At 52.4% G+C, this 19,511-nt stretch overlaps 1 protein-coding gene across 2 annotated transcripts in view; it reads left to right on the top strand.

The window, feature by feature from the left end:
* The window catches only part of ATL1 (atlastin GTPase 1), a 33,874-nt gene extending 14,547 nt beyond the window's left edge, over nt 1-19,327 (top strand). Inside the window, exons 5-14 of one of the 2 annotated variants that reach the window (XM_072865084.1) lie at nt 890-940; nt 2,855-2,911; nt 7,017-7,109; nt 8,034-8,172; nt 10,177-10,304; nt 10,992-11,048; nt 11,855-11,926; nt 12,962-13,393; nt 15,769-15,783; nt 18,506-19,327. In XM_072865084.1, coding sequence (XP_072721185.1) covers nt 890-940; nt 2,855-2,911; nt 7,017-7,109; nt 8,034-8,172; nt 10,177-10,304; nt 10,992-11,048; nt 11,855-11,926; nt 12,962-13,393; nt 15,769-15,783; nt 18,506-18,616 — 1,155 coding nt within the window. In that variant the 3' untranslated portion in view covers nt 18,617-19,327. The remainder of the gene's footprint in view (nt 1-889; nt 941-2,854; nt 2,912-7,016; nt 7,110-8,033; nt 8,173-10,176; nt 10,305-10,991; nt 11,049-11,854; nt 11,927-12,961; nt 13,394-15,768; nt 15,784-18,505) is intronic. The other variant, XM_072865085.1, reaches the window with a different exon arrangement.
* Nucleotides 19,328-19,511: the final 184 nt, after the last annotated feature.

Below are 19,511 nucleotides of genomic sequence, written 5' to 3'. Positions count from 1 at the left end.
CCATCATGTTGGCTGCACTGAGTGCAGGATTCACACATGACTCCATCATCACAGAATCACAGAATTGTATAGGTTGGAAAGGACCTTTAAGATCATCGAGTCCAACCGTAAGCCTAACACTACCAAGCCCACCACTACACCATGTCCCTAAGCACCTCAGCCAAACGGCTTTTAAATACTTCCAGGGATGGCGACTCAACCCCTTCCCTGGGCAGCCTGTTCCAATGCTTGACAACCCTTTCAGTGAAGTAAAATTTCCTAAAATCCAGTCTAAACCTCCCCTGGCGCAACTTGAGGCCATTTCCTCTCGTCCACAGGGAACAGTCTCATCTCCCCATCTCAGGGCCAGCAGCAGATGCACCCCTTTGCTTCCGGCTACCAAAGAGGAAAGGACCTTGCTCTGGGGAACTGGGTGTGCTTTTGTCTCAGTGCTGCTGGAGAAACCTCTGGGCTGGAGGTGTTCACACACCAGTAATCGCATAGCCTGTTAGGGCTTCCCTTCCTACCATCCGGCCTTTGCTCTCGGAAGACAGCGTGAATGGGATGGAAGCTGTGTCTTGGTACAGACCTCAGCACATCATAAAAATAGAGAAGAAGGAACATTATTTAAACCTGACAGGCTTCCAGGCTGGGGCATGACAGCCCCTGGTGCTCCCATGCTGGAGTGTTTTGCTGCACAGGGAGCAGCAGTGCCTGTCTGTCTGACAGCGTGAGTCTGTCCAGCAGTACAGCTGTGCTTGGGGGCCTGTCTTGTACCGGCACCATGGGCCAGCTGGGACTTTGGCTGTGGCCCCATGGTAATGTCGTAGGCTTTAACCACACCGACCCATGTGTTGGCCCGAAGGACAGGCCATTCTGAGTGCTCTGAAGTTTTTGTTTTTAAATGCAGGTTTATAACTTGTCCCAGAATGTGCAGGAGGATGATCTGCAGCACTTGCAGGTAAGACCCTTGTCCCTGCTGCTCCGCAGCACTGGGGTGCCTGGATTATGCTCCGCACTTGCAAGCTGCGTTGCTCTGGAAAGGCATTTTCGCGCTTGGAGCCACAAAAGGGTTTTTCAGTTTCCCAACTCTCTTATTGGTTCATGGGCATGGACGAACGGTCACTTGGCTTGAAACCTGTCTTGCCTACGCTCTCGTAGCCTGGCTTCTTGGGGGCCCGGGTCCTTTGGCAGGGCAGTCAGTGGGGCACTTGCCAGGAGGGACTGTTCCTGTCTCTGGGACACATGCCTTCCTCAAGGCTGATCGCCTGTGGAGCTGGAAATGGCCCACGGCTGTGCTTCGTGCTGCAGCGGGTGGCTAGAGGGCACGGCGAGGCTGAAAGAACCAAGGCTGTTAAGTCAAGACAAAAGTGGCCGAGAGGGGAGGTGGTGACGGTCCTCAGCTGTGTAGGAGGCCACTGCAAAGTGGAGGGCAGTATCTCTTCTTATATCCGCAGTGCACGGGACCAGTTGTCATGGGTGGTGCTGTAGCCAGAGGGGGATAAGTTGACTTTCTAATGGTGAGGTTAGAGGAGCATCAAACAGACTGCGTAGGGTAGAGTACCCATCACAGACCATCTCCGTGTGGAGCACCCATCACAGGTCTGCCAGGAACAGTTTGGATACAGCTCATGCTGGCCTGTGTGTCCTTCCATGGGATTACACTGGGGTTCCTCGGGGAGCAGAGACCCATCAGAGGCCAGGACTGACCCATGGGGCTGGAAATATGCAATGACTTGCAGCGAGGGGCTAAAGTGACTGGCAGTAGGGAGGGATCCAGGGTAGTTAACCACGTATTGGCTGCATTCCTGCTGCTGCGAGCGTCCGTCTGCTGCCCCACGAGTATGGGCAGTAAAAGTGCTCGTTTGATGTAAGCGATGGGGAAGCTGAAGGTAGAAGTTGCGCTGTTCATGCTGTAGGATGGGATCTTTGGATTGTTAGGAGAAGCCCAAAGAAATTGAGTAGCCGCTTATAAGCCTGGATATTGACATCTGGTACTGGCTCAATACAGGTGACCCCTAAGGGTAATTACAGCCCTGACTGTTGGAGACAAGCAGCTAATTGGATTTTTGTGGCACACGTGTTCTGCCCATTTCCTGGTATTACCTTTAGCTTTCTCTTCTACTTAGGTTGTTGATTGATTGGTTAGGTAGGTTTTTCCAAGAGCTTAAGAAGAAGGAAAGAAAAGCAAAATCCAGCTGGAAAAATCAGCATTTGAAGAATTTTGTATCAGTTCAGTCAGTAAATATTTTTAACAATAACGCCTTTTTAACATTAAACTTATCCAATGCAACTCTGATCTTTCAGTTTGGATTTTAAGCCATTATTGTTTAACATGTTGACCCATTTTTAGGCATCTGTGAAATACATTATTGTGCCTTCAGTTAGAAATTACAGTCCAGAGAGACTGGAGAGCCTTCAAATCTTGCTGGTAGGCTGATCTTACAGTCTTTGCACAGTGGGGGTTTGCAGGAAAAGTACTTATTTCTGAATTCATTTCCGCTTCTTCTTGGAGTGTTTAAAGAGAGTGGGGCTCCAGCAGTCCCCTGTAGCATGTGAAGTTTCTGGTTGGTATGAAAGCAACAGCAAGCAGCTGATTTGAGCCATTTTTCACAGATTTGGCAGCCAAAAATTCCAGGCTGAGATATTTCACGTGAGGGCTCAGCGCAGTGATTGTCTGTAACAGCTCCGTGTGCCTCTCAGATGTGAACCGAAAGCACATAGCCAGCCAGTTTCTGTTCCAGCTCTGCAAATGGTGCTGTTAGCCCCGAGTCAACAACCGTCCCTTGCTGTCGTGCCTGTGGCCCACAGCCGTCTGCTCGGCCGTGCAGACTGACAAGCTAACAGACCTGTTGTTCTTTGCTTCTCCTTCCAGCTTTTCACCGAGTATGGCCGGCTGGCCATGGAGGAGACATTCCTGAAACCTTTCCAGGTGAGTCCGAGGGTCCTGGCCAGCACACGTCCCCTGTGCCGGAGGTGGCTTGGCCCCGAGCCGGTTGGCTTCACCACGAGGTGTCACTGCAGTTTGCAGGACAGGGAGGAGATGGGGATGCCTGGGGACTGGCTCAGCTGCACGAAGGAAAGGCTTTGTGCATCCTTGCCCCCAAAGAGGCTTCCAAACACATCCAGCATCCCTCTTTCTTTCCTCTCTGAACCATTGCCATCCCGAGAGCTCTGCCCTGTCCTGCCAGATGTCTTGCCGGCCTTGGAAAGCAGTCAGGTTTTGCAGCAGGTTTGTCACGCCGTCTACCCAGGGACTCTGCCCAGCCTTCGCCCTGAGAGGTTTGAACCCGCCTGCCCTGGGAATCCCTGCTCCTGGCAAAGTGAGAGGACAAGGATTAGCTCAGAGCTCTCACGAGTGACAGCAGAGCTGTGGGAAGGCTTGGTTTAAGTGGGGTTTTGACTTCAAATAAGGGACATCTGTTCACCCTGCTGCTTCCCAACCTATGAAAAGCTGGCGTTCAAGAAAGGGAGAGCGTCGGGCAGACAAGAGCTTGCTCTGGACACCAGAGCTGTGAGCCGCTGGGAGGATGGTGGGCTGTGACAGCCCCTTCCAGTAGGAAAGTGGACATGAACAAAAAGAGACAAAGCAGAAGGTAGTGGGGCAGAAGGAACCCGTGACATGGCTGTGGCAGCTCACTAAAGCTCCAGTCCTTTAACAGATCAGGTAATGATTTCTTATGGCTTTGATTACGGCTGCACCGAATCCTGTGCACCTGGGAAGGTGGTTGAACAGGTTTTGAAGCTTTCGGGGGCCTTTGGGACCAGGCATGAGACAGGGAGCGGGGCCTAAGGGGATGGAGGAGCGATGCTGTGAGGTCCCCACGCATCCTCATGCCACAGTGGAACTGCAGGGCTCGTTGCGTGATCGGGGTGGTAAATAGAAGGAAAACATCTGTGGGGCTCTGGCCTTATCCTGTACAAGTTGTTCCTTTAACCAGATGTGCTTTGGCAGCCCCAATGTCTTGGTCCAACTTCCAGCTGGCGTCCGTGGTAGGTTAGGTGGTAGCTGGATGGGGGTTTGTGAGGTTCCCAAAAAGGAAAACGGCAGAGAGCAAAATGTGCTGTAAAAATGCAATTAGTAATTGGGAATGGGTTACAGTTATTTTACTTTTGCCTTCCAACATAAAAAGAGAATTGCCGTCCTCGCCACCATCCTGGAAGGCCTAAGGGGTTTATAGGGTGTCTGTGGTCAGGAAGTGGAAATAAAATTAAAAGGTTAAAAAATACAACAAATGGACAAATTGAGATTTTGGGGAGCTTTGAGGGTATATTGGATGCTGGCATGGGCAGATGACTGATAAACCATGTGAAAGCTACCAGTAAAAATACATGACTTGTTGTAGCAAGAGCTAGGAGAAAATTGTAACATGGTACAGAAAAAAGCCAGACATTAAATAAATATTCCTGTTCCTTATTTAAAAACTATCAGGATAATGTAGCCAGATATTTCAGTGAAAGTGAAATACTTCCTCAGTAAAAACGAGGCTGTAAGGGGAAACTTAAATATGCTGAAGTCATTAGGACTGGATAATAGGCTCTGATTTTACCAAAGACTGTAACTGCTGTCAAGTCACACAGTTTTGTGGATAGCAAGTCTTTTCAAACAATCCCATTATCAATTTTTAAAAGACCACGAGTTCCGTTGATAAAGGTAACTATCACCATGATATGTTGCCTTCTGTAAGCCTTATCTCCCTACGATGCTGATTAAAAGGAAGTGAACAACATACCAAGTCAGCATTGTCTGTTTTAATCCATTGTAAATGGATTAAAATCTCATTAACTGATAGATGACAGAGCACGCTGAACTAATTTTAATAGGGAATCATCATCCTTCAGAAGTGTTTCCATGGGGCTCCCCCCAGGGTCTCTCTGATTCACTATCATCTTTGTTAATGATCTGGGGAAAAATATCAAACGGCCGGTGGTAACCCTTGCAAACGCGATAAAATTTGGTAGAAGGATCGATGGTGATGTGGCAATGGAGATCTCCTGTCCGCATCGCAAAGTGGGCTTGTTCCTGCAGCGCGTGTAAAGACAGCCAAGCGTTTTGGTTCGGAAGCAGGAGAAGGGCGGTGGTAAAGAAACTGCTTCTGCAGTGGGGAGGACGAGGCAGCGTGCAGCTCAGGGTCTGCAGCTGAGGCTGGACAAAGTCCAACTAGCAACGAGGAGCACGCTGTTCACGAGGGGGCAATTTAATGGTTGGGGCGGCTCAGCGGGAGATGCAGGGGCTTCTCTGGTAGCTGCAGGCTTTAAAGCAAGACAGCTCTCTTTGCAGAAGAGAGTCTCCAGCTTGCATTTCTTGGGTGAGGTTCCAGGCCTGTAAGTCAAACAAGCTGAACCTCTTTTGTCCTTATAATAACGAATCTGTAAAGGAGGCTTTGGAAGACGGCTCCTGTAGGAACACGCTGCCAAGCAGGGAGAGCACTGAAAGTGTCGATAGCGAGGCAGTTGCATTGATCCTGCTGGAAGGGAAGTAATACTTGGCAGTGGAAAATTAACGTTTCCCTTTGGCTCCCTGCTCTCCGCCGTGTGTCCTCGCACTTGGGCTGAAGCGTAACCCCCTGCGCTGCCCCACGCGCCCTCGCCCGATGCCAGTCCTGGTCGTCGTGTCTTCGCGAAGGCTGCACGTGGTGCCTGGCAGTTTGCTGGGCTGGAGGGGCTGAGGGTGGGTATGAGGCATGGTGAAGACAGCACGTCTGGAACAATTTTGCTTAAGAAGAAGGAAAATAATTCCCGAGTCAAACAGTGCAAGACATGCATAACGTGTTTGTGGAAAAGTCCTAAATGTGGACATGTCTCCTAAGCATCCCGCAGCCTTAGAAGGAACAGCGTGTCCTGAAACAGCTAACCGGGTGTAGTTGCTGCAGCTTGTCATGCAGTTAGGAATGGCCAACTCACTCTTCTCTCTTTTTTTTCCCCTTTCCTGATGTTTTATGGAAGAGAAATAAGGAGGGGAAATATTTTCCCTCCCTCCCCTAAATCTTTGTTCTAAACATAGCCGATTTTTAGGGAAATTCCAATGAAATGGATTCCACTTGCTGACCTGCTTATTCATGTGCATGAGAGAAACCCTGGCACCCCTGCCAGGCCCTCCTGGGCTTCGGCGGTCAGGGCTTCCCCCTCCAAACCATGTATTGGTTACATGGGATGTAGGTCCCTTGCACAGATGAGATACTGGAAACAGGATTTTTTCTGAAAACTTTTTTTTTTCCTAAAGATTAAAAGTTGACTGTAGTGGTATTTATTTATTTATTGCATAGGAACTTTGAATGCCTCAATAAAGATTACAAAAGCCAGTGATTTCTTATTCACCCTCGTTATCCTGCATCTGCTTCTCATTAAAAGTCTGTCTGGAAGGCTGCCCAGTGAAAAAGGCTGAAAAAATGAGCCTGTAAAATTCCCATAGGATGGAACTAAATGTGGCTGGAATTAGGGAGCTCGTTGCCTTTTGTCCTGGTTAGCAACAATCTCTTTCTTGTTTTGCAGTTTCAATGATTGAGGCTATTCTTCAAGCTAGGGAATCAAACTGCCGCCCAGCAAACCCGTGCAGCAGTCCGGGGTTTGCTCCCCGCTTCCCCCTTGCAGGACACAGCCACCCGTGCAGCGAGTCTGCGTGGTCTCAGCGCCATGCTGGGATGCCCTGCGCAGAGGGGTGTTTCCACCAGTAAAGGTGTGAGTTCCTGCTGGAGCCGGGCAGAGACTCGGGGCCAGGTCTTGTTGCGGCATGAAGGTGGGGACGAGGGTGCCGGGGAGTCCTGCCACCGCTGTGGGCTCTGACGGCTGAGCGTGATGGGCTGCTGCGAGCGGTGGCAGTGGGGAAGGAGGCCCTGAACTCCCTTGTGAACCCCTTTTTGATAATGTACAGCAGAGTTACACGTCTCACGTAGCCACTCCTGGTCCTGCGATTAGCAGCAAACGACAGAGCGATGCCCTTGAAAGATGAGTTTTTCCGAGCTGGAGCAGCTGGTGGCTTTGACTCCGGGGGTCCTGTGCGGCACTGACCCCATTGTGTTTCTGTCTCTGTTTTCTAGTCCCTTATATTCCTTGTTCGTGACTGGAGCTTCCCGTATGAATTTTCCTATGGATCTGATGGTGGCGCAAGGTTTTTGGAGAAGCGGCTGAAGGTGCGTTCTTTCTGACCTGGGTTCGTTTAATGAGCAGTGCTAGCCTGGGGGTACGCTCATGGGTGATGGAGAGTGAAGAGGCAAATCTGGCTTGTGACCCAGGGATGGTACACTGCCATCACCGATGTGGATGGAGAGTGCCCAGGGCACGAGGATGAGATCTTGATGTGGGGGACAGCCGGTGCTGGCGAGCCTAATCCTGGGCAGGGAGCAGGGAACGGGGTGCAGAGCACCAGCACCAGAGAGGGTTCAGCTGGGTGGCCGCAGTGCTGCCTGCGAGGTGTGAACTGCGGTGCACAGAGGTGCTGGTTACGGTCACACTTATCCAGTGCCGTAAAATCACAGAAGCAGCATTTTAGGAGGCTGAATTTCCTTGCCACGTTCAGCGGAGGGCTGAGGCTGCCTGTGCTGGGCTCCTGCCCAAGCCCAGGCTCCCTGGGCTCTCTTGCTGGGAGCGGCTGGAGAGGCGTTAGAGATGGGAGTCAGCAGATTCCCTAGAGACCAGGAACGATGTTTTAGTAGTAGCTAATCGTACAGTAAAACTGACGGGCAAGGGCTCCGCTGGGATTAATCAGGAAATGCATGGGTGATTTGGTAGTCGAGAGACCTAATTAAAGGGGAGACAGGAAAGCCTCCAGTGGGAAATCCCAAATGTTTTTGTATTCCAGTCATACACGGACACGCACATTTTCCAAATGATAATAACATGCCCCAGGGCATGTGGTCAGAGTTCCTTGGTCGCTGGAGGAGCCTTGGCTTTGTCCTCGTGCGGCATAGCCCTACGGGATGTCCTTCTGGCTTGCTCTTCCCGCTGTAAGCAGCCACAGTGCCGAGTACCCTGTGCTCCTGCCAGCACCGCTGGCCCAGCGTTACCGCTGTCCCCATCAGAAGGAAACCCCCTGACCCCAAACTGGTCTCTCACAGGTCTCGGGAAATCAGCATGAAGAGCTGCAGAACGTCAGAAAGCACATCCATTCCTGCTTCACCAAAATCTCCTGCTTCCTCTTACCTCACCCGGGCCTGAAAGTCGCCACCAACCCTAATTTCGATGGAAAACTGAAAGGTACGAAGGCAAAGGTTTGGTTTTTAAGCAGATGCCTTAAATGCCCTGGCAGACTGTCCCACTGGTTCCTGAAACCTCTCTAAGTATTTTCCATGAAAAAACTTCTGGGAGAGGAGTTGGATCCTCCTCCCAACGCCGTACACGCTCTCGGCTCGTTCTTCCAAGTCCAGCAGCTGCCTGTTTGTTGCCAGATGCTTTTAATCTAAGACAGAGGTGGAGGCTGAAAAAGTGCGGGAGGCCGAAAAGGTGTGGGAGGCCAAGACAGATGTGGAGGCCAAAAAGGCGTAGGAGGCTGAAAAGGTCTCGGAGCCGCTGGCAATAAGCACTATCAGGACAGATGGCTGATAGGCAACCGGGAGGGGCAGGGCTGAGATAGGAAGTTTATGGACAGGGTGCTAAGCCTGTAATTAACCAGTTATGCCTCACTTGCAATTAGGCAGAGATGCAGAGCGGTGCAGGCGGGTTGCTGGAAGGCAGGCTGGTGCTTGCGGAGGGTGGAAGGCCCGTTACACATGCTCTCAAGGGAACGTTATTTCACTTTGAAAAGCTTTCCAAGGAATATTTAATCTTCCTGACTTATCTGATCAGCGGTTTTCCCTACAGGTCAGACTTAGTTCAACAGGTAAAAAAAAAAATAGAGGAAGGGAAAAGAGCCATGGTAAGATTCTCCACCCTCAAAGGAGCCACACGCTGTGGCTTTTTTTAGTTGTTTGTTGTGAACCAACTGCTTACCAGCATCACTGGTTACAGGCTGCTTGCAATCCTAGCGATAGAGAAAGTGGCCCATTAGTCACTTAAATTAGCAGACAGAAAGATGTTACTTTTTCTCTGGGTTTGTCTGGCTAGCGATCAGACTTGTTCTTCTGGCAAACGCCGTGCTAACCAGCAAGCGGGAGAGTGAGGCAGCGGCGGGGCGGCGCGCTGATCTCTGTTAGTTCCCCCCTTAATTTCAGGCGCTGAGTAGTACTGAAAATAATTTTTCAGCCCACTGAAAAAAAAGTGGGCTGTGCAGAACTGGCACAGGAGTTGGCAGCGGCTTCTTGACACCATTTTTCTTGTTCCCTCAGAGCTGTACTCAGCTTTTTATGCTCTGATGGAAGAAATCTGGGGAAACTTCCTCTCTCTCCTCACCTTCCAAATGCCTCGATGTTGCATTGTTTTTTCTGTCTCCAGCCTTGTACAGTTTAATTTAAATGGCAATAAATGGATGTCACGCTATGAAGCCAGAAGAATGGCTGTTAGGAGATGAGTCTGCCTCTGGTGAAGTGACACAAGCAGCCCATGGACCCCTCAAGCAGCAACCTGTGCCACCTCTGTGCTTTGGCAAAGGGGACAGGCTGGTGGGAGCAGAGATTGTGGCCGTTCCTGGTACCTGCACTGAGCGGTGTCTGATGGTGCGATGCAGAGTCACTCGCAGGAGTCCGTAGTGTTCCTGTACCAAGCGCCTAATGGTCTGCAAAAGCTTTAAAATGCTTTGCAATGAGAATTTCACGTATGGGTTGATAGAGGACCAAGAACTGCTGGCACAGGAGGTGGTAGGGATGAGAGCCAGAGAGCCTAAGCCCTGGCAGAAGATTTCCACTACGGGTGCCATGGAGCAGAGCAAAGGGGAAGGCACAGCATGTGTCCATGCCCTCTACGCTAAAGGTCATGATTTGCAAAGCGTGTACGTGTCTAGGCAAGAAGATGCTGCTCTCTGGCTATCAGCGTTGCGTGCACATTACCAGCTTCATCAGCAAAAGCAGGGGTTTTTTCCCATGCAGTCACGTTTGTGTTTGCACAAGTATTTTTGAGACCATGAAGCTGGTTTGTGGATATGTGCACAGCTGCATATTCTGTCCGTGGGTTAAGGAGCAACTTAACTGCGGCCACGGTCATTTCTGAGTGCTCACATCACTAAATTATAGGGTGTCTGAGTCTCTGGCGTGACTCTCCTGCCTTTGTTTCATGTGAGTGCACACTGGACGTTGGGCTGGTACTGATGACGTTGGGTTTTGTTTCCAGAAATAGACGATGAGTTCATCAAGAACTTGAAGATTTTGATTCCTTGGCTTCTTAGTCCTGAGAGCCTGGACGTTAAGGAGATCAATGGAAACCATATCACCTGTCGAGGCCTTGTGGAGTATTTTAAGGTATTGGCTTATTTAACAGAAAATGGGCTTATTCATCTGTAGCACGCTCAGACTTTTGCTGTAATTAAAGGGGAAAGCAGCAGCAGGCAGGCTAGCACTGGGTGGCTGGAGGAAATGTTCTTGGTCTAGCTGATAGTCCTGACTGTCATTGCTGCAGAAAGCAAACACCTCACAGTTGCGTATTTGACCACGCAGTAAGCCCAAGAAGTGGTCAGGGCTGTTTTCCTCCCCTGGAGAATTGAGGACCATGGGGAGGTAGGCTGAGGGCCGTATTCCCATTGCCTTTGGAAAAAGCTTATTTTTGTTGTCATGACTACTGGGACATTTTAATGCAAGACATCAGTGAGTAATTCTCACCACCTACTCTCCAGGGCTACCTGACTCTGGCTCCTTCTCCTTCACTGAAGGATGGAGGTAGGTGCAAATTTGATGGTAGAGATACTTAGCGTAAGTGGTGGAGCGAGAGCCTTGAGTGACTGACCCAGGCCACGCAAGGAGTCGACCTCGAGCCATGCTACGTAGCATTTTCTGACAGCATCCCCTGCTGAAGCCATCTTGTGCCAGGAACATCCTCCTCGTCTTTTAACATCCTGTTAAAGCTGTGTCTGGAACTGGGTGGGGGTGTTTGCATGTTGCTCGTGAATGCCGTATTCAATGTGATTTCATTTTCTGTGCGCTGTTTTGCAGGCATACATAAAGATCTACCAAGGGGAAGAATTGCCACACCCAAAGTCAATGCTGCAGGTATGTGAGCATGAGCTGTGAGCTGGTGGCCATTCATGCACTGTAATTGCCATTGATTGCCAGTTAATTGTCAGAGGTACCCAGCTAGTGCAGGATATTGGCTCTTCTGTGATTTTATTTCAAATGCCTTACCGTAACAACACAAGAAGCAGCCTTTTTGGAAGCATTTGGCAGTCACGAGTCTGATGTAGCTTAGCAATCGCGGCAGCACGGCTCGGGCACCTTGGCCGGACTGTGCTGACTCGCTGTCTGCGCACACAGCGTCAGTCAGCTTCGCTGAAATTATTCCCCCGCAGGTAAATAGCATCGTCTTTGGCTGCGGTGGGACCGCACACGGTGACGTGGCCCCACACGCGGGCAGCGGCTGCTGGGCTGCAGCTCTGCTCTCTGAGCCAGACGGCTTTGCGGGAGGTTGCAGCTGTAGCTGTTTACATATGACTGAGCCTTTTATCTGTTTTCTTGCTGTTTCCCACAGCTGCAGCCAAAGTTTTCGTTGCTCTGGCTTGGAGAGTAGGAATCCTCTCTTCGTGGAGCCTTTTGCTTGGGGGGACTGAGGAGACTGGACGTGTAAATGTGGGATGAGCTTATTTGGCATTGGTCAGAGGCTGGGGAGAGTACACTTGGCTAAGACAAGGGAGCTGTTTAATTCTGTACGTGAGCACCAGGGTATGGTGCACACGTCCTGGCCGCGTACACGTGTGGACCATGGGTACCCAGGCAGCCAGTGGCTGCTACTCTCTGCAATTACACTTCTTAACCCTGTCTTTCTGCGTCTAAACTTTGTACGCCTTTTGCCCTTCTTGCAGGCCACAGCAGAAGCCAACAATTTAGCAGCAGTTGCCACTGCCAAAGACACCTACAGCAGGAGAATGGAAGAGGTAGGTGGTGCTGAGCACATCGTTTCACAGCGCTCATGTCTCCTGGCTCTCCTGTCCTCGTGGGGAAACCTCCCTGCCTGGGTTCCTGGTAGAAAACGTCCTGCATGGACTTGGCCGGGCCTGGTTACAGTGCTGCACGTTCAGGGTCCCAAAGAGGGTCTCTCCTCTGGTCATGGTGGAAAAGGGGCTTTCTCGCAGGCTGGAGGAGAGCAATGCCCGGTCAGGGTATCATGGCAGGACAGGGGAGGGTGATTGACAAATGGTCCCTGTTTCATCCGATGGCAGCTTTTCGCAGACCACGTGGCCTCTGCAGAATTTGCATCCTCTTCCCAGCGTTCCCCAGCGTGGGTAGATGCAACCCAAAAAAGTAGTGGGGTGGCAGTGCTGCGTGACCACGCAACCCGTGCTATGGCTGGTGCTCATTCAGGGATAAAGTGATTATAACTGGCTTTTCACCTATGCCCTGCCCTGTCAGCCCATCTCTCAGCTCTTGGGATGTTTGGGATGTTTTAAGGTGAAGCTCAGACCCCAGCCTGTCTCCAGCCACCTCCAGGCCCCCACTCTGTTCATCAGTATTGGAGGTTGCTGCCTGTTGGCAGGAAGAAGGTACGGAGCTGCGTGGCCAAACTGCCTGTGGACTGCCCTGGTCCTTAAAACTAATGCGTCCATTCTCAGAAGCAGAAGGAAAATGCCGCAGAGTTTCCAGCACTAGAAAATGCTGGGGCTCAGTGTGCTGCCGGTCAGTGTAGCTCAGCCGTCAGTGTTGCCCGAGATCCTGGCTTAGGCTGTGAGTGAATTGAGTAAGGGAGCTGTGGGACGCAGCTTCCCAGTGCAGACACCCACTGCCCCGTTTTAACCTGCACCTTGCAGAGCTGTCCCAGATGGACAGCGCAGTCGTGGAGGTCTTCCTGCAGGATCTAGCGGTCCATGCCAAACAGTGCCTGCAGAGCCCTAATGCCGATGGTTTGCACGGCAGAGCACAGGAGCTGTGGGTGCTGAGGTTTCTGGAGTGATCGGACTGTGTTTTCCATGCAGGTCTGTGGTGGGGACAAGCCCTTCCTTGCACCTAGTGACCTCCAGACCAAACACATGGAGCTGAAGGAGGAGGCTGTGAAGCTGTTTCGCGGGGTGAAGAAGATGGGCGGGGAGGAGTTCAGCCGTCGCTACCTCCAGCAGCTGGAGAACGAGATAGATGAGCTTTACATCCAGTACATCAAGCACAACGACAGCAAGAACATCTTCCACGCCGCCCGCACCCCCGCCACGCTCTTTGTGGTCATCTTCATCACTTACGTGATAGCTGGAGTGACCGGCTTCATTGGCTTGGACATCATAGCCAGTCTGTGCAACATGATCATGGGCTTGACACTTATCACACTGTGTACCTGGGCATATATCAGATACTCTGGGGAGTACAGAGAACTGGGCGCAGTAATAGACCAAGTGGCCGCAGCGTTATGGGACCAGGTAGGATAAAGAGCTTTTGATTTAAAACAAACAAACAAACAAACAAACCCCACCAAGTTCTTAAGCGTTGAGTTTCCTGGGGCTTTCCCTCCCCTTTGAAATGGCTTTTGCATTTAGGGTTGTTAGCTGCTCCGGCTGGGCCTGCCCGGGCAGATCCCGCTGCTTGAGCGGGTTGTGCTGTGATCAGTGAGAGAAGGAAGACCTGGGCCCTGTCCTCAGACAGCAGGACAACGAGTTTTAGGCCATTCCTTAGACCTTCTAGACGGGGAAAGCAGGGTCAGAGGAAATGTTTTCAGCTCAGTTTGTGGAGTTGATTGTAAGGGGGAGATGTCTTAGGGACCGGAGATGGGCCTGGGTGGAGTGGTTGTAGCACGGCGTGGACCTTGTGGTTGTAGCACGGGCAGGCAGTGCGAGATGGGCTGGAGAGCAGGAGTGAACAGCAAGGCTGGAGCTGCGAACCAACCCACCCCTTCCCCTGCTCGAGCCTGAGCCTCTGAATCCTGCCCAGTGTGAAAGACAAGCCGTGTAGATCCGGGCTGGGGATGAGAAAACTCACAGCAAGCTATTTTGTTCTGCCTTTTTTGTCTTCTTGTCTAACCCATCACCAAATGCTAGTTTGTGGGGCCTCAGGCCTTGCGGGAATGGGGCAGCTTTGCCTAGGGTCCCACCGGAGAGGCGTTCTCCCAGCCGGTGTGCGTGGGTTTTGCGTGCGTGTGTGTGTATGTCAAAAAGAACAGACCCGTAATTTCTCTCCTGGTTCAGGGCAGGGATTTTGGCTCTCCCCGGCTCTGCCGGAGACCAAGGCCAGGTCTCGGCTCTGCCTGTTTTGGCACTGGGCCCCGCTTTCCCGTTACAGCCACAGCTGTGCTGGGTCAGTTGGTCTCACCTGCTCTTTTTCAATTTCTTTTTTTTTTTTCCCAAACAACATGGGAAAGCCTTGGTTGGGCCCTCATGTCAAACAGAACACCTCCAAAAATCTTAAAGGTGATCACAGTGAGAAATCACCCCCCCGTGTCCCCCTGCGTTGCTCTGGCTGCCTTCCGAACCACGCCGTTGCAGTGTCCGGCCCCGGCAGGGTTATCTGGCAGCCCACGGCCGCAGTATTTTTAACGCTCGGTCCTTCCTGTTTCCCCTTCTGCAGCAGCCCTTTCCTCTCCCCACTGCAGAGCTGCCGGGAAAGCCCAGACCCTGCAGGCTCCCACTGCCCCGCTTCGCCCGGGCCAGGGGAGCAGCCCACCGGCACGCAGCTGCAGCCGTGGGCCCATGTGCCGAAATACCATTTAAAGGGCTGCGATGGCTTCCTGCTCTTCCCCTGGCAGAGCCGGGGTGAGCTCATTGTTTGCCCGGCCCTCAGAAGCCACCAGCCGCAGTCGTGGGTTTCATTTCTGCAGTGCTCCAAGGGGGAAAGGGCCGTTCCCACCAGCTTTACCTGCTCCCTCCCTGCTTTTTATCCCCCAGCGAGTTTTTCATCAAGAGTGACCACGTTGCTGCGCAGAGACCTGCAGCTGGAGCTAAACATGCAGCTTGGGGGGGAACAAAATGAAGCATTTATTATTCAGTTCCTTCATCTCAGAGCTGGGTAGCGGTGTGGCTCAGCCAGGCTGCCTTTAAAATAAGGCGGCTTGAGAGCAAGGGCAGCCCAGTGCCTGCGTCCCAGGTGGGTTCAGCCCTGTCCTCAGCAGCCTGAGCATCCACAGCAAACCCCGCTGCGGTGCGGTCAGTGCCTGTGCCGCAGCCGTTTGCTGGGGGACCCTTCCCGAGTGCCTTTGGGAGAAGCTTGGGAGAAGCTAAGCCCAGCATTTGCCCATCCCTGTGCAGGAAGCCGGGGGGGTTAAGCAAGAACAGGACACAGCCAGCAGGAAGCCAGAGACGCTGCCCGCTTGCAACCTGCTCAGCTGGGGAAAAAATAAAGAGGTTAAAGTGCCTGCAGCTGCTCCCTGGCACCCGGCTGGCCCCCGCGGGCTGCGTGGCATGGCTTTCCAACTGAGGGGAAAGTTCTGCCGAGAAGGAGCTGCGCAGACGGGTGCTGCCGGCCCTGCTGCAGGCGCTGGGGCTTGGGCAGCACGACTCTGCCCGCCGCGATACGCAGGGCTGGTGCCCGAGCACCCCGGGTGGGTTCAAAGCCCTTGTGGCTCTGTCCCCTGGGAGCGCTCGGTGTCCCGTGGTGGTGGGGTGGATGGAGCTGTGAGGGGTCCTGCAAGAGGGGCAGCCCGCGCGGGGCGAGCACCCCCCCGGGAATACACGGCCACGGTGGCACCAGCAAGTGGCTGCGGCCAGAGGCGTGAGCACCGTGCGCTCCCCTGGGCGTGCGTGATACACAGAGATGCTTTTTTTTTTTCTTTTTCTGTCTCCCCCTTCCCAATGCCTCTCCCCAGGGAAGCACGAATGAGGTAAGTGGCTCTTGTTCTCCGCATGCGACACCGCTCAGCTCCCCTGGGCCAGCTGGGCCATGGGCTCCCGGGAAAAGGCGTCTCGGACCCAGATGCACGTTTCAGCCATGTTGCTGCCTTCGGGCTTGCGGAGGACGGGGGCTGCGAGGGCTCTGGCATCCTGGCCCTGCACCAGGACGCTTGCCGGCGGCTGGGCTCTGGTTGTTCCCTGTGATCCAGACGCCTGGGGAAGGGGGTTAAACGTGGGTGCTGCGCTCCAAGTGGTGCTGGAAGCCAAGTGGGGGAGAGATTTGGGTGGGGAGTGTGTTTGTTATGACTGGGATTTTTTTTCATCTTTCTCCCATCGGTTTGGTTTGGGGATTTTCCTGTTGTGCTGAGAGGTCAAACCGAAACGCCAGTTTGTTTTGTAGCACCAACCATGCAGGCATCGCGCAGGCAGGGCTCCCGCCCCAGCAGCCGAGGAGCCCCTACGCTCGGCGAAGCCTCTCTGTGCTGCTGGAAGCACCACGTGTTGTGTTTTGGGCAAACCCACCCCGTAGCGCATCGAGTAAGCCGAACGCAGAGCCTGGGAGGCATATTTGATCTCCCCAGCCCCTTCCTGGGGCAGCGCACCGAGTACGGCCCCTCTCACCCTGCACGGCAGAGGAACCGCTCCAAGGGGAGCCGGTCCCTGCCTGGCACTCGTGGTGCAGGGGACACCTGGGTCGACAGCCGTTGGCAGCCCTCGTCTGCCAGCTCGGTGCGGCTCCGCTTGCCCAGTGGCTCAATGCTGAGCTGCTTGCCAGGCCTGCGCTGAGGGCAACTGGAACCTTGTTTAGGCAAAGCCTTGCAAGCAGCTAATTTAAAACAAACAAAAACAAAAAGGCATCCTTACCAGTCTGTACTACTGCGCACGTACGGTAATCCTGCGCTGTAGCCAGGTGCCACCCCGGGCTGGCCCAGGTCTGTAACAAAAGACAGCTCCATCTTCTATCGTGTTGCCAAAGCCTGACAGCTCCGTCTGTCAGTGTCAGCACACCTTGCAGCTACTGTTATGTGGGGAGTTCCTCCTAAAAGAAAGTTGGAGCAGCTCTCACAGGTCCAAAAGGCCATTTAAAAAAAAAAAAAAAAATAGTTAAACATCAACCCCCTCCTTCCCCAGGGGCCAGCCCAGGCCCGGCCGTTTTGGTACCTCGCTGTGCCACGAACACTGAGCTAAAAGCTTGCTGACCGCTGGGTCCGTGGGCTTTGCTCTGGTTTGTGCAACAGCAAGAGGCAGAGCACGGGCTTTGCTTTTGATGAGCTGTTGAACAAATCCTGGCAAGTAGAAGTCAGCTCCGTGAGACTGGTTAGGCATGGAAAAAAGCCTGACAGCACAAAATGCTGCAAGGGCGCTTACGTAGGATTTGATGGCGTATTTTTCAAGAAAGAAACCCAGAGAAGCTGCATGAAGACTCCTCCACCAGGCCGCTACATTCCCAAACAGTCCCAAAACCCTGGCGTGCAAAACCCCATCTCCGTTTCCTGCTGCCCACTCGGGATGCGGTCAGCATCGCCTTAAACACCCCTGGAGTCTTCTCACCCCACCCCGTTCCTTGCTGCAGTTTCAGCCTCGCCTGCTTCATCCAACGCCCCCGAGCACACGCGGAACACATCGCCCCGTGAGCCTGCCGTTTCCTGCCCGTCGTCTGCCTCTTCCCACCCGTCCTGAGCTAATCCTGGCTCCCCAACAGTCCTCAGGTCCCCAGCAGCAGCCGGTGGGGTTTTTTTTTGCTTGTGTGGTGGTTTTTTTTTCCCAATGACAGGTTCATTTGAAATGGAAAGGTCAGAGCTGTGCCAGCCGTTCACACCAAGTCCTCTGCAACCAGAACTGTATCTCGGCATCTCCTGTGCCATTTGCCCGCGGTATAAAGCCCACCACGGGGTGGGGGACAGGATGGTCTTGCCTGTTGCCACATACCCGCCGCTGCAGAGACAGCGCCTGCAGCAGCCCCTTGGGATCAGAGCCTTGGCTTGGCCCGTGACTGCCCTGACGTTAGTTCTGCAGGGGAAACGCAGCCCATGGCCACACCGACTTTGACCGCGCACGGGCAGCGCTGCGGCAGCCGCTCCTGCTGCCCCGTGTTCGGCTGTCGCCCTGTGAAGACGCTGCTGAGGCCGGCAGCCTGCTCGCAGTGATGCTCTGCAGAAACGGGTACACAGGTTTATCAGAGTGTGGTGCTGCTGTTTGCAAAGAACGGGCTTGGCTGTCGGACAGGAAAAGGCACCCGGGTACAGATGGAAAAGGGTAAAATTAGAAGGAAAAAAAAAAAATCCTGCATCAATCTGCAGAAAAACAATCTAGACAACTCAGCTGCCCGTTACACAGCGAAGCCCTCCGCGTGATGCAGTACGTCTCTGCCTGGTGGTGTAGAGCAAAATGCTGAGGCTGCAGAAATTTAAACTCTGTGTGTGAAACCCACAGGAAAAAAACCCCAACCATTCCCCGTAAGTCCCGTACGCGTACACCAGGTAGCCCTTGATTTAACACAACTCGAGGCAGCGCCTCCTGTAGCCAAGACGTTTGAAAACTTAGCGAGCGAGACATCTTTCTTCTTCTCCTTCATGGAGACGCGCTCAGGAGTTGGTGCACAAAACAAAGGCCCGGTTTGACCCCGCCGCTGCAGCACAAACGCGAAAGTGCAGCCCGTACGCGACGCAGGCCGGGGCTGGGGACGTAACCATCTTCTCTCTCTTCTTCCAGGCTTTGTACAAACTGTACAGCGCAGCCGCGACTCACAGACATTTGTACCACCACGCCTTCCCGGCACAGAAAGCGGAGCCCACCGAGGGCTCGGAGAGGAAGAAGGTGTAAGCCAGGCGCGTTCCCGGCAACGCATGAAGGAGGCGCGGACGTCTCATCCTCGGTTCAGTACTCTCATCCTCGTACCCATCACAAGCTCCTGCCGTGGCACAGGGAGAGCGGAGAACAAGTCACTTGTAAGGTGGTTCAGTGTGTTCGTTCAACAAGACGGTGTTTGACGGGAAGATGTTGGCGTGTTTTTCGTTTTGTTAATATGTACATATTGGTACTGCCGCAACTACAAAGTGCTTTTAATTTGTAATAGCCAGCATACTTCCCAGCTAATTTATGAAGCCTTATTTTCCCCTTGATTAGGTATGAAGTCACTGAAGAAATCATAATTTACACAGTACTGCAACTAAAAATCTTCCAGCCCTTAGCTTATTCAAAAGCCAACTTACTTTCAAATACTTGAACAAGTTATAACATGTAACCAAGTTTTTTCTTCAATTAACTATTTAATTCCATAAACATAATTAAAAGCGTATTAACTTGCTTTATCAGAAACTGTAAGGGCACTTCTGCTATGGTGTGTTAACGATCTTGTACGGAAAGCATCCTTTTCTGTTCGTAACTGATGCACCAAGCATCACGTTGTATATGTATTGGAGAAAGTTTCACTGTATTTCTGTACATATATTCATTATAGTGCATAGGAAGCGTGTTCCACAGCTCTATTCTTTTATCATCAGAACTATTAAAGTTTGCTTTCGGTTCCTAAGACGTTGGTGAGACAGGAAGCAGTTATTGACTAACGCGAGGTGAGAGCTTGTTGCCTTCTTGGTTTCCTTTTGGCCTCCAGAACTGGCGTTCTAAGGGTAAGTTGGTATTTTGGGAATACTCCTGGCCTCTCTGTCCCTACTAAGGCCAAGGCAGGTTTCACAGCCCTTCGGCAAAATAAACCCTC

The sequence above is a fragment of the Ciconia boyciana genome, chromosome 6 (assembly GCF_034638445.1).
Source record: "Ciconia boyciana chromosome 6, ASM3463844v1, whole genome shotgun sequence".
Lineage (NCBI taxonomy): Eukaryota > Metazoa > Chordata > Aves > Ciconiiformes > Ciconiidae > Ciconia > Ciconia boyciana.
Note: the sequence above shows the minus strand (reverse complement) of the source record. Positions and strands in the feature narration are given on the sequence as shown.